At 40.4% G+C, this 14,958-nt stretch overlaps 1 protein-coding gene across 2 annotated transcripts in view; it reads right to left on the reverse strand.

The window, feature by feature from the left end:
* iars1 (isoleucyl-tRNA synthetase 1) overlaps nucleotides 1–14,958 on the reverse strand; it is a 330,949-nt gene that overhangs the window by 21,040 nt on the left and 294,951 nt on the right. For both annotated transcript variants that reach the window (XM_072472632.1, XM_072472633.1), the window contains exons 29-31: nucleotides 13,391–13,567; nucleotides 12,426–12,546; nucleotides 10,417–10,542 (exon numbers count right to left, since the gene is read on the reverse strand). In XM_072472632.1, coding sequence (XP_072328733.1) covers nucleotides 10,417–10,542; nucleotides 12,426–12,546; nucleotides 13,391–13,567 — 424 coding nt within the window. The remainder of the gene's footprint in view (nucleotides 1–10,416; nucleotides 10,543–12,425; nucleotides 12,547–13,390; nucleotides 13,568–14,958) is intronic.

Below are 14,958 nucleotides of genomic sequence, written 5' to 3' on the forward strand. Positions count from 1 at the left end.
TTGCAAAATCAAAGATTGCAAATTTGTGGTAAACAGCTTAAAATATGTCAATCAATTATATTATTCCCTGTGCGATGTATCATTGTGTATGCAAAAGATTCAACAGGTAACTATACCATCTGAAATGTCAGTAAGGAAAATCATGAATGCAGACCAGGATAATTTGATATCATTCTCTGGAAAAATGCTTTGCTTCAATGCTATAAACCCATGCCATAAAACTCTGCCTATGTCTGTTACAATATTAATTTAGTGCTTACCTGAGCCGTAATAAAATAAATATTTACAAATATCACAGATCTATGGTGGTGAAGTTCTTGCAAGCAAACAGAATTTCCTTCTTGTTACGATCGATAATTTAAAAAATAAATCCAAACTTTCAGTGAATGGTGGGAAGGACCATGATAGAATTTCAAAATGTTAAGACTTTTATTGTAACAAACTCAAAGCAACATTGATTAAACACTATTTCAGTAGGCAAATTAGACTCTAAACTGCAGAAAAGGTTTTTAATTTTTAATCAGTAAATGAATCAAGGGTAGGTAAGACAGGAAATTGAAGTTGATGATTATCACATCAGATCAGTCATGATCTCATTAAATTGTGGAGCAGACTTGATGGGCTGGCTCACCTACTTCAGCTCCTTTTTCTTATGGTTTAAAGGTTCCTCATTTAATTTTTATGACTGAAAATTTCCCGCCAAAGTTATACTGCACTGTCCCTGAAGCAGATACTTCCGCGAACCAGTCCAAAGTTATTTTCAGCTCCTTTTTCAGCCAGATAACTTCTACTTCCATGGTGAGGGTTCAGAAGAAGATCCCTCCCTCTCTAAGTCTTCCAGCTTTGTTTAAACTTTCAATTTGTAGTCTCTTCAATACGAGTGCGAGCTCCCACCCCCATCCTATGTGGTGAACAATAGATACTTAGTTTCTATCTTCCTGCATGTTCTCTCTCTCTCAGATTCTTGCAGACTGACATGTCTGTGAAGTTCATGAATCATGTGACTTACATCCAACTAAAAATGTTAATTAGCAACTGTTTTGATCTTGTTCAAGACCAGTAACGTTTTATTAAAGAAGAAATCAGAAATATGAGTTATTTATGGAATGAAGGAAGCCAGAGGATGCCACGGTTTAATTTATTTTAACAATATAATTGTCAAACAAAGCAAAAATTAAATACTATCTTGAATAACCACCTATACACTCAAACCCAGAATCAACTTAAGTTAAAAATTAATTATCAGGTACATTGCTGTCAATTATACAGCTGTCAATTATAGATTATAAGTGAAACATTAAACATCATCTACAACTAAGACAGATCTTACAAACTGGCTTGTCATTCCAATCAGCATTTATGATATCAATTTCAGTCACAAATTCCTTCAAAACTCTGTCTTCCTCATGAAGAATTTCTGCCCCTCTTCTAGGATTTAGCCTGATCCCTAGTGGTCAGCAGCATGCAATCAACCCAAGTTTCGTGAATGCAGTCTTCACCAAAGATGGCATGCTTCTGCAGGACCGTTTCAACACAGCGCACAACGGTCTGATAGGCGTAAATTCAACAATGCTTTCTTCAAGTATCAGAAACAGCTGCAGCTTCTGAATCTATTTTTCATCTTCTTCAGGCTGCCTGTATTGAACCACAAGAATGATCTGTTGGCACTGTGTCCTTTTATATGGTTTCAAACAGTTCCAGTCTCCCAGATGTTTTCGTTTCCAATCTCAGTTTCGGTTCAAGTTTCCTTGGAAACTGGGTCAGTTTCCTTCCTCAGTTTCCCTTTTCAATTAGGGTCCGTCTTAAAAAATACAATCTTTGAAACCAAACCATGGATTCCATCACACTATCCTCTAGACTCTCAACTTCACTTATCTTGGAATTAAATAGAACGTTTGAGGTATAACTGTTTACAAAACTTGATATCCCTAACGTCTCACTGGTATTTGGGAGACTGATATGATAGTTTGACAGTGTATTCACCGTCAGCTGCTCAAATCATTGTTTACAGATGTGAATATTTTGCATCTTCTGCAGTCAAACAACCCGAGTCCTCCATTAATCTTTAACAACCAAACCACCCAGGTTTGCCATCAGCAGAATTCAGAGCAGGTTACATGGTCCACTTCATTCTCCATCTGACCTAAAGACACAGTCCCCAAACTTTGGCTGTGATTTTACACTACTGACCGCCATGGGATTGGAAATTCCCACCCGAAGTCAACAAGAACTTTGGATGGACCATCAAATGTTCTATCCCAACCAAGACGATTCCTGTTTTTGGTGGGAACGGAAAAACCAGACCTTCATCTTTTTGACCTTCAGCAAATCATTTTAAATACAGGAAAATTACTTCTAGAGGGAGATTAAACTATTGGAAAATTGAGTTGCTCTCATAATATATTCATCACTGAAGGAATCTGGCAACAGTAGCCTTAGGAAGTGGAGATGGATCATAAAAGCATCACAGACAAGTAAATAAATTGGGCTATCAATGATAGTTTGTAAGGATTTATTCATCACCTAAGACATAAAACTCACAGGAATACTAGCATTTTGAAATACAAACTTAACAACACACCAACAGGTTTTAAGTAAACAAAAAAGTGAATCCTCTGAAAACACTAATCTATACAGTTGCAAATAATTTGATTTCAATTAACTTCACAGAACAAATTTTTTATCATCAGACAATTAGGGCGGAATTCTCCAGCCTCCCAGCCAAGTGTTTCTCGGCGGAGGGAGGCGGTGCGACATTCGCTGTTGGCAGGATACTCCGGTCCTGCTGCTGTCAATAGGAATTCCAGTTGAAGCCACCTTACGCCATAGAAAACCCCGCTGGAAGGGCTGTGCTGCCGGCAGGTCCGTAGAATCCTGTCGGCATGAACGGCTGGAGAATTCTTGCCTCAATTTCTCCAAGACTTTCAATGAAAGGCTTTCATGAATGATGGGATGCTCTCCACTTACTTGAATGAGTGCAGCACCAACAACACTCCAGGAGCTCGACGCCATCCAGGACAAAGTAGCCCGCTGGATTGTCACTCCATCCACCACCTTCAACATCCACTCCCTCCATCCCCGACACACAGTGGAAGCAGTGTGTGTGCCATTTACAAGATGCACTGTAGCAACTCATCAAGCGTCCTTTGACAGCACAGTCTAAACCCACGACCCCTGCCACCTAAAAGGACAAGGGCAGCAAATGTATGGGAACACCATCACCCACACGTTCCCCTCAAGTCACACAGTATACTGATTTGGAACTGTATCGCCATTCCTTCACTGTTGTTGGGTCAATGTCCTGGAAAAACCTTCTGGACAGCATTGTGGGTGCTCCTACTACACAGGGACTGCAGCAGTCCACGGCGGCAGCACAGGACCACCTTCTCAAGTGCGATCAAAGAATGGTAATAAATACTGGCCGAGCCAGCAACTCCCACATCCCATGAATGAATAAATCAAAAATAAAATTTTCGTGGATATTAAATACAACATACAAAGAGGCTGGTTGCTTCAACCAGGCAAGAGTAGCATTTATCCCCAACACAAACAATTTATTTGCCTGACCTGTTTGATCAGAATGAATCAATCAGAATGGTTCCTCATTTTGAATTGATTCAAACTACCCGTTTACCTTTTACCATGTGTTTCTTGCTTTCTCTCCTTCTTCCTTTGTCTCAGAAGTGGTAAGAAATTAGAATACCTGCCTCGTAACTTTAAGTAATTAGCACTGATCGCTATCTCACTCACATTTGGGAATAAATAATTAAATAGAATGAGCAAATGATGGAGACCATTCTGAATGCTTCCATTTCTAGTTCTACTTCAGACTTCCAGCAGCTGCAATTTTGCCTTTGTGCGCGTGAGGTAATTAGTTTGCTTCAATATTCAAAAGGGTTTTTCTCTTTCTCAGCAATTGCTCACTTTAGGGCCTGAATTAGCATCAGAGTGAGAAGGCCGTCACTGAGCCTTCCTGCCCCAGATTATCTTGGGCAGAGGTGGGAAGATGGCGGTGTCCCAAATTCATTGTCAGGGAGTGCTTTTCTGTCAAGATGGCTGCTATCGATAATGAAACAATGAAATCCGTGCAACAGGGATCCATGGAAGTTATACGTTGGAAGATATTTAAAACATGGCTGCAAACCTTACTTTCATGCCAGCTTTTTATAGGGCATTAATACATAATACCCACAGCAAATGAGTGAAAGATTGATACAGTATGTCAAATAAATAACATTCTCATCTTTCTATCTAAATTCAAATTTCTGTCATACCTATTTGCACAGCAACACAAACCCCATTATAGTCTTTTTTGCTCACCTTGTAACAAAGGTGACTGGCTAAAAAGGAGGGGGAAAATGTAAAAACAAGTAGAGGTGCAAAAAAAGAACAGAGAAATAGATTTAAATACCTCAATTATAATAATAATCTTTATTGTCACAAATAGGCTCACATTAACACTGCAATGAAGTTACTGTGAAAAGCCCCTAGTCGCCATATTCCGGCGCCTGTTCGGGTACACAGAGGGAGAATTCAGAATGTCCAAATTACCTAACAGCACGTCTTTCTGGACTTGCGGGAGGAAACCGGAGCACCCGGAGGAAACTCACGTACACACGGGGAGAACATGCAGACTCCGCACAGACAAGCCAGGAATCGAACCTGGGACCCTGGCGCTGTGAAGCAACAGTGCTAACCACCGTGCTACCATGCTACCCGTAAAAAAATAATTGCCTTGCATTGGGGGGTGAAATCGAACCTGGGCCCCCATGTGGCTGGCGAGAATTTGATCACTGAAGCAACAATGCAAACCACATTATCGATAGTTGTTATATATTGTTGACCACATTCCCACTTTCTGCAAGGTTTGCCCTGCAGTAATCACTTAGCATCTGCCACTGCATCAAGATAGCAAAGGTTTGCCATTATTGCACTCCAACCAGGAAATAGTTTTCTGTGACTGATGGGAACTATAACCATGCACAGCAGTATAAATAATAGTATTCTGGCACCTCCTTCTGACACAGAAAGGCTAGGTAGGCAACAATTATTTTGAACAATGAAAGGGTATGTACTTGTTTATTACATAGTTGGTTGTTGTTAAAAAGAGCATCAATATTGTGGCCAATATGACAGCTAAGTGAATCACAATAGTAAGAGATCTAGTTGACTTTATGAATGCAGAGTTCCTCATTGATATCACTAAAAAAACATCATGAGGGTTGTGCAGGTGGTTGTGCAGCCCTGTGGTGCTGCTTGTCTATGGGGAATTGATGCAAGTCGGTGTAGTACTGTCTGAAGTGACACTACCCAAATAGATCTTTGCCCCTATATTTTGACTTTGGGTTTTCCTTTCTACTAAAATTCCAGTACCAAAAACTGCGTGTGATACAATTTGACATCTTCATTTAGTCACAAAACAAGCTATTCTTTATTCAGACCTATGACAGATCATAGCAAATGTTGGATCCTCAGTTTTGATAATTTGAATATTATTGGAATTTTATACTTCTCACTCAGCCTGGCATCAGTACTAAAACTGACAACCATTTGATTATATATTGTATTTGTTCCTGGGAAATGGGTGGTTTTGCAACAACGTATTTTATTGTCAAACTCCACCTGGGGTGGTGGAGTCTCATCCTGCATTTGAATTGCTCAATTGTTATGGTGGATGGCACTCACAATCATGGTGGGCAGTGAATTCAAATGTTAACTGACAAGAAAAGCAGCATATACCCAAATCAGACAGTATGTGAACTGACAGGCAACTTGAAAGGTGATGGGGCTTCCTATGAATGTGCATAGTCATTCTCTTTGAGGTATACAATGTGATACTTAGTCATTCTTCACTCTGGGTTAAGGCCTGCACCTGAGGCCAAAAATATTGGGTCAGGTCTTCTGCTGCTCTTCTGCATTTGCTACAACAGGAGGAAGCTCAGAATCTGAGGCAATTACATATTATAAACAAGGTGCTGCTAAATACTTCTGGTGAAATATGTTGTGTTTCCAACTTCTTGACACAAAATCAGCAATCACACACACAGGATTAGTAAACTATATGCAAAATACTGCTGATGCTGGAAAATGCTGCCAGCCCTGAGTTTATCTGATTTTATTGGTAAACTATAAGTAGGTTCTATTTATCTGAAGACGAGAACTAATATATCTTATACTCTCAGGATTCAGCACACACAACCAACGCTAATAGCAACACAGCCTGATCACACACTGCTTTACACCCTGCTCCCGCGATGGCATGTGCACACTATTTGCATATTTTCTTAAAGAGATATTGCAACAAAATGGATATGCACTAATTCTGGTCCACAGCCAGAAACACAGAGATTTTGGATGTGATTTTCCCACCGCATCGTGCCCGGCATGGGTGAATCGCGGAAGAGCCCCAAATCGGACTTCCCGCGCGAGTCACCAGACATGCCACTCATTTAAATATCCCAACCCTGTATTCTTCCTGTGCCTGAAAGTCAGCGGCTGCGCCTGTGAGGCCTCAAGTGGGCATCGTTTAGAACCGATTTCCACAATTGTGGTCAGGTGTGACAGCACCTCGGGGGTCTCACAACCTCCAGAGCCCTCCGGGTGCTCGGGGATAGGGCAGGGTAGTACACTGGCACTCCCCCTGGCACCCAGGCACCTTGTCACTGCCAGCCTATCCCCCACCAGGGTGACTAGTTGACACTGCCTGGGTGCCAGGCTGGCAGTGCCAAGGTTCCTGGTTGGCATGGCCAAGGGTCAGGGCCTGGGGGCCATGCCCATGGAAGGGAGCTTGTGGGGGGGGGTTTGAAGAGGCCAAAATAAGAGTGGGGAGTTGAAGGGGGGCCCTAATAGCAGGGGGATCCTGAAAGAGGCGGTGTAGAGATTAGAACTCAGGTCCCCAGTGCCGGAAACTTTCAAAGCGTGGCCTCAACAGAGAGAAACTCTCAGAGGCCCCCAAAAACGGCTAAGTACCGTTGAGTAGCAGTGTCAATCTCGGGACTGCAGCCGTCACAAAACACCCTGCCAAACATGCCCGAAACATGACTTTGACTTTTTTCCCCGTGAATCACGCCCAAGACTTTCATTCCTGTGGTGCTGGTGAATTTCTGAAATTCACTTTTCAATGTAAGCATAACAATCTTCAAAGCCTTTACATGCTGTAGAAGCAACACTACAATATAAAAATGTTAAAAATGCTGACTACCCAATGAACCTTAAATCATCGCAGCTTGATGAAGGCACAGCCTTGGGATAGTTAATCTTGTATCGCAAATAACCTGCCCGTGACAGCAAGGATCAAGACAAACACAGATTAGGTGGATTGGCCATGCTAAAATTGCCCCGTAATGTCCAGAAAGACGTGTAGGTTAGATTAAGGATTAATGGGATAGGGCCCGGTGGGGGGGGGGGCTTGAGTGAAGTACTCTTTCAGAGGGTTGGTGCAGACCCGATGGGCCAATGGCCTCCTTCTGCACTGTAGGGATTCTCTGATTGTATGATCAACAAATCATTGGAGAGCAAAATCAGATCTCATTGGGGCCTGGCGGCCAGTGGAAAGACGGACTCAGCCCATTGATTTCTGAAATTTTATACAGAGGATACGCAATAGGAAACAAGAGACTTTGCAAGTCTTTGAAGCAAGTTAACTGGATACATTGTGTAAGTTTTGGTTTTGCTTTTAGCTGCTATTTTGAAATTTAAGTGTCAATATTCTTAGATTGCCTTGATCCAAATATTTCTTCTGCCCTGTCAAATGAATCTAGACTCAAAAAGGTTTCTGTAATGATGGCAACAAAAGAAAATCTTAAAATAATGCTAGTTGGGATTTAATGTGGATGATAGGGGTCCCCTCCAACAGTTGAACCCGTCGGAGCTACCTGCCACGTTTCAATCTGAGGCATGGCAATATTACATTCCAATCAGCCACTTACCTGGGGAGCATAGACTCTCCCAGTGGGCCTCCAGTGCGGTGAAAATCCTGCCCCAATCTGAGGCTGGCAGCTCTCCAGTACTGACAATGCCACTGAGAGCCCACAGTTGATACTACAGTGGGGCTATCACCAAGGATTGCTAGTGGTTCCCTGGAAATAGGCAAATGTAGACAGAATGGAATTGCAGGGAGAGGGTTGTCAGTGACCAGGGGGAAGAGAGGGGGAGAGAGAGAGAAAGCAAGGGAAGGGGGTGGCTTCCTCCATGCCCCCCCCCCCCCCCCATCCTGATGTTGGTTCTCTGGATTGGGCACTGAACGCCTCTAAACAAGGGACCCCCTGCCCAATTCTGATAGGCTGCAGGCAAAGCTTGCTGGGCGACCACCACAGATGGAGCTGTTTGAATACCAGCAGCAGTGGGATGAGGCCCTTATGTGGGTCATGCCTCCTAATTTGCCTGGGTTGGGTTTGGGGATCATATTAAATTCTGCCCATTGTTTTAAAATTAATTTTTGTTGCTATTTACAAAGACGTGTGATACTGTTGAACAATAAATGCAAGACCTTTTGAAAATCAAGATACAAATCACTGTCCATATAGCAATTAGCTATCAAATGTACTGACTGAGAAAGTCCTGTTCACCAGCTAAGCAAGTCACTTGGAAATAGAAATATGCTTTGATACACAATGTACTTTATTATTATTTTGCAGGCTGCCAAATTTAAACCTTTACGACAAGTTCAGTGTGAAAATATTAGACATTTAAATATAAAGCCAGATTGCCACATAATTCCATTAGGCAGAAATGCAATTTTGTTTTACTTTCAGAACAAGCAGTTCCTAAATTGAAATTTTCGGTTTTATATTCACCTTTCCAACTGACCCCTTACTAGTTTTCACTCCAAGTGGGGTGTTATTTCCACAGGCACACATATATTGAGGTCGCATAGCCCTCAGATTGGGCAGAAAATCTACAAAACAGATTTCTTTTCCTTTTTTAATCAATTTCTTACATCATTAAAAATTGGATTAAGGAATTATGTACAACTGTTCCATCCTGGAAAATATATCATATGCTTTTGACTCCAAAAGGTTCCAACAATGTTTCCCTCATTAAGAAACATTGACATAGCACCCTACAATACAGCTTCTTTCTAAGGTCATTGTGATCAAACAGGATACCTCAGCCCAGAAACACTAAATAAAATTAAAAGACAGTTAAGGAGATTAAATTTCAGTTCAATTATGAGAACAGGCATTGTTATAACACTTCTAAATTTCTCCCATTCTGCACAAGGCAGTGTTCACGTTATAACTTCAATAAAATTCACACCATATTTATTAGTCCCTGTGCAAAATAATTTTTGTTCATCCAATTCTGCTAATGCCTATTAATCAATAACACTGCATTTGTGCATATGAACGGCTATGACATAATTCTGGCCATAAAATAAACAAAACCGGAAGCTTTAATATAATTTAATGTACCTTTAATACTGAACGAACAAAAAAGCCGCAAGCAAATAAGATAGTACATTGTAACTGGCTTCCTGCTCTTTGTGTCAAATATTTTGTAATGATCTTAATTTTATCCTCAATTTACCCATTCAAATATACGACTGTTATATTTTCTCAGAAGCAAGTAGCTAAGACATTTAAACCAGAGGCAGAGAGCACCTGCAAATTGCAACATAGTCTGTGAATTCTGATAAAATCATTAACTGCAATAGTAAACAGAAAGGTAATGGCCCAAACCTTACTGTAGCAGAGCATTCAACGATGTGTATTATTAGTTAGACATTTTCCTACATCCTTTTGTTCTGAAATAGTATGCCCTTCAATTTGCTGTGCAAACTGATAGCCAGAGGAAATGGGGCACCTGAAAATTATGAGAACGCCAGGAACAACAATCTATTTCCTTAATGTGATTGAAGGATTGAGAAAGAAAGAGGGACAATGGAGAAGGGACATGGAATTAGAGTGGGTGAACTGAAGACATATCAGGTACAAATCGAGAAATAACTGAGAGGCAAAGACGGAATTGATCGAGAGAAGAGACAGAAAGGAAAAAAATATATATTTTAAATGTCTAAGATTTGACTGCATGCAAGAATGAAACTCATCAGTTTTAATAGTTCCCTTTCTGACTTCAAGTGGTTGACTGTCATTGCATTAACAATTCTTAGATTGTCAGAAGGATATTTGCCTGTTAGTTTAATATGCGAATCCAGCAACTTCTTTAAAATAACAGGCAGGTTGAAGGCGAGCTGCCATTTATACAAGACAAATTGTGGAGTGACGCACATTAATCAGAAAGTTATGGCCATTTGACCTATCTCTCTCTCATCTGAGCCCTTCAGCTGATTTATGCATAAAAACACCGCGCATTGTGAAGATACTTATTATTCTAGCAAACTTTGGGCCAATCTCTTTAAATGAAGTAGTGGGGGATCACACAATGTATAATTTCCAAAACTAAGTGCATATTTACCATGTTTATCATGATAGATAGCTAGCTGTGCAGTCTGCAGCTTAAATATTTTGACGATCACATTTTTCAGCTTGACAAAGTCCAGAACCTTATCTCCCTTTGGATTTTCCAGCAGTATCACACCATCTGAAATGTAGATCAAGATTTGTATTCCAAGAATGAGAACTTCAACGGTATCTCAGTTTGATTATATCACCCCATCAAAAAAAATTATATCACCCCATCTCAGAACAAAGGCAATTACCATTTCTGCAAATGGTATATTTTGTATTGGCTTTCATTGTGCACTGAAAGTCAGGTTGGAAATATTACCAGGGCTCATGATCCAAATTAGCAAACATTTTCTGGATGGTTATTCAAGCTACATCAAACCACTTGCATATACAATACTTCAATTAAAATAATCCTTCCTCTTTAAAGTAGATCGTCATATTGACTTGACTCTTTTCATGGTCAGCACTGTTTCTGACAGTTGTATAAAGCTATCAAAAATCATCTGCAAATCTAGCTTTTGAGAAATCCACAGAGAAATTTGTTTTGTAATGCCGATACTCCATGTGGAGACCACATACTAGCCTCAACTTGACCTATCCTATTTATTTAAGCTGACACAATTTAGTTGCTGTCTGGCAAGGGTCAACGTTTTCGGGAATTAAATGCACTCATGGGTATTAAGTGACCAAATCTATAAACTGCGGAGCTTTGCATTCTGTGTCTATCCATTTCAGCCCTGACTTGCAGAATTACCCCAAGGGCAATTGGTAGAATCCCAGCATCCACTGCCAGGTCTACTTCTTCAAGTGTAGTTAATTATATCAGGTTGCCAGGTCAAATATATTGTTGTATTGAAATGGTCCTGCCTGGCTCAGGTATCAGATTATTGAGTTTCCTGTACAGAATCAAATCTGTTCCAATCTTTCAAGTCAACTCAAACCAAAAGAGGGCTTACTTTTTTTAAATGATGCCATGGAATGTGGGTGTCACAGGCTGGGCCAACATTTATTGCTCATCCCTAAATGCCCTTTATAAGGTGGTGGTGAGCTGCCTTTGAAGTGCTGCAGTTCATGTGGTGCAGGTACACCCATAGTGCTGCTATGGAGGATTTCGACCCAGCGACAGTGAAAGGACAGCAATATAATTCCAAGTCAGGATGGCATGTGGCTCGGAGAGGGATCTCCAGGTGATGATGTTCCCATGCATCTGCTGCCCTTGTAGTTCTGGGTGGTTGAGGTCACAGGTTTGGAAGATGCTGTTGAAGGAGTCTGGGTAGTTGCTACAGTGCATCTTGTGGCTGGTACACACTGCTGCCACTGTGCATCGGTGGTGGAGGGAATAGATTTTGAGGGTGGTAGCTGGGGTGGTTTTCTTTGCCTGCCTCAGAATTGTTTCTGACAAACATGAGCTTCAGCCTTAATTAGGCATATAGAAACTACAATCAACTCAGCAGTATATTGAACACAACTCACCAAATAATATGCAGGTGGGTTGTCACTATCCCCCTAATCACAGCATTGGAAAAAAGGCCTCCTTGCAACAGCTGACAGTAGTTGTAATCTCTACCTTCAAAGTTTTGTAATTAGCTATTTAGTAAACATCTGTTCTGTCTCTCAGTGTAGTTGTCAGATCTATGCAAGACTTCTTACCTGCCATGATATGACAAATATCACACAGCCGGCTTACTCACACCAATCATTTAAAGGCGATCCTCATGTAAAGAACTTTGACACAAGGCCTGCCATATTACTGATTCACATGCTAAGCGGATCAGAAATAATTAATCCTACGTGAAAGCCCACCGACAACAGTTCTTCTTTTGTCACAAAACTATTTATTGCTTGATGCTTAACCTTGCTTGGACAAGTTTTATTGCCTGCTTAGGAGTTCCAAGCTATGAAGAAGAATGATTTGAATCTTACACCCCAAGTCTAATCAATGATGCAAAGTGTAGGATATTTTTATATAAATATATAGTACCTTGTTTACAAAAATACAACGTTGCTAGTTCTTACCTTGCTTTTTTCCGTCTACAGAAACTTTGAGATTGATGTATGCACAGGCAAGGCCCAAAGCTGGAGAACTGACAGTTGAGGCTCCTTTCACAAGAGTCAAATCCAGATTTGAACCCTTCAACTACCACCAAGAGAAGAATAAAGGTTATATCTCTTGATTTGACTTCCAGCACTATTTTCCCCAACAACAATTAGCATTTATGGGCTGATTGGTAGAAGCCAAATTTGCATGATGAAAAATGTTTGTTTACAAACACAAAATAAAAAAGGATTTTAGTCCTTCTTTCAGAACAGAAATCAACTGTTTGTGTATATCCAGCAGCCCTATCTCGGCAACCATGCTGATTCAAAGTTGCAGCCCTTGATAAAGCAAATGAGGTGGCCCAAGAAGCATTAGGCTTATCCCTTTCAGTCACTTCAGAAGAATGGGCTAGAGGTAGGAGACCTGACAAATTTCTAATTTTCTTTCTTCTATGCTTCTAACAAATAAAATTCACATTATACAATATTAAAAATGCTTTATTTTTTCCATCCTTCCATCAACAATTAATATTTTGCATAACATAATTATCTATGGCTGGATAAAATAAATGCCTACTCCTTGGTCATCAGTGCAATGAGGCACAGTAAACAATATCTTGTAGCCTACTAACAGGAAGGGACTCTTCTCATCCTCAATAGATTCTTAAAATAAATGTAATTCACCTTACTAAAAACTTTAAAAACTCTAGATTTAACAATTACAATGAAATCTATTGACAAAGTCTTCACTTTGTACATAGGGTATGCATACAGTAATAGCATGTGCACAATTGGTCTTCAGTAAGAAAATTGATTAGCCTAACCTGACTGAGGGAAAAGTCAAAAAGGAAATGCTATACTAAATTAAGCATATACTTCTTCCTTCTATCAAATATAATCATACACATTTGAAACTTGTGCAAGACAGGAATTAGAGGCTTTACCCGTGTTTTTTCCTCTATAATCACTCCAGCAGAAATTGGTACTGGGTAGGGCTTCAAAGAGGTTTTTATCGTTCCCAAGATAAAGTCATTGTGATTCTGAATTACATTCTCCAAATACTCTCCTGGTGGCTGGCAGCTGTAATAAACAGTGATATCATCTGAGGGCACCAGATGGGCCTGTAAGCATAAATTTTATAAAATCTCATGTCATTTCTCGTCACCATTCCAGGTTTATCGAAAGCACTGAAAAATGTACAGGTTAGTTAACAATGTACTGCCCCATGAAATGTTGGTACTTTGTGAAGCATCTAAATGTTCCCAATCATACACTGCTGGAATTATGCGAAGCACACTGACTGCTTGCTCTGTAAATTAGTAAATGGTGCACATCATAAGGAAATTACCCTTTTTGAAACATAAAAAGGGCACTCAATAAATATGGATTCGGAAATATAATAAGAAGATAGAGCATACTTGTACATTAAAATAGATGGAAATTTAGCATCTTCAGATATCAATACTAAATAGGGCAAAATTTAACACTGAACAATTAATTTAAACTTGCAGTCTTATAAACAAATATCAAGTGGCAACAAGGGATGTTATTACGCAAGTTTTAAAAAAAATATTAAATCAGGACATTATGAGAATTATCATATGCTTTACCTGCCCTCACTTTGGGTGAATATTGATTATTTTAGATCAATAAAACTATCACATTATTAACAATAATTTGAGTTATTAACACACCGAAAAAAACTTCAGAAACGATTATACTCGCCACTTTAATTGAATGCAACAACCGGGTATTTTGGAAAACAATAATGTATAAATGATCAGGTACATTCAGATAAAATTAAGATAGGAAAACAAACTCTCAAAATTTAGAAACTCCACTTTCCCCCAGTGAAAAACATTACTTTTTGTCTTCTGAATAGTCAAAAGGTAGAGATATTTTTTTTTAAATATTTTTATTGGCATTTTCCAATTTTTACAGTGTAACAGTTTAACAAAGTGCACCTGATAGTTACACGGTATGACGTTTATTTACAAATTTTACATACATTCCCCTCATCTGCAGCCCCCCCCCCCCCCCCTCTTCCGTTGATAGTTTGGCTCTTTTCTGGCATCAACTTTCACCCTGGGTGTCATATTACTCATGTGTCGTGTGCTCCACCCCTCTCTTCTACGGTTCCTGTTGGTCTCTTTATGGGTTCGGTGTTTGGGGGGTGCGCGTCCTGTCCCCTCCCATCTCCAATGTCTCTCTCTGCGACTCTCCTGGGTTCCCTCCTTGCCTCCCCTCCCCCCTCTGCTCCTCTCCGCCTCCCCTCCCTGCTCCTCTCCATTATGTGTGCTCTTGTCTGCTCTCCTCAGTCCACGCCCCCCTCACCCCCACCCCACCATTTCTTCCTCGTCATTATTGGCTTTGAACAGGTCTTGGAGTCGGCTGTTGAAAAGTCTCCCTGCTTTGTGGAAGGCGTTGTCTGACCCTCGGATGGTGTACTTGATTTTCTCCAGGTGGCGAAATTCCGACAGGTTTGCCAGCCAGTCTGTAGCTGGTGCTGCTG

Source organism: Scyliorhinus torazame, chromosome 13, assembly GCF_047496885.1.
Source record: "Scyliorhinus torazame isolate Kashiwa2021f chromosome 13, sScyTor2.1, whole genome shotgun sequence".
NCBI classification, from domain to species: domain Eukaryota; kingdom Metazoa; phylum Chordata; class Chondrichthyes; order Carcharhiniformes; family Scyliorhinidae; genus Scyliorhinus; species Scyliorhinus torazame.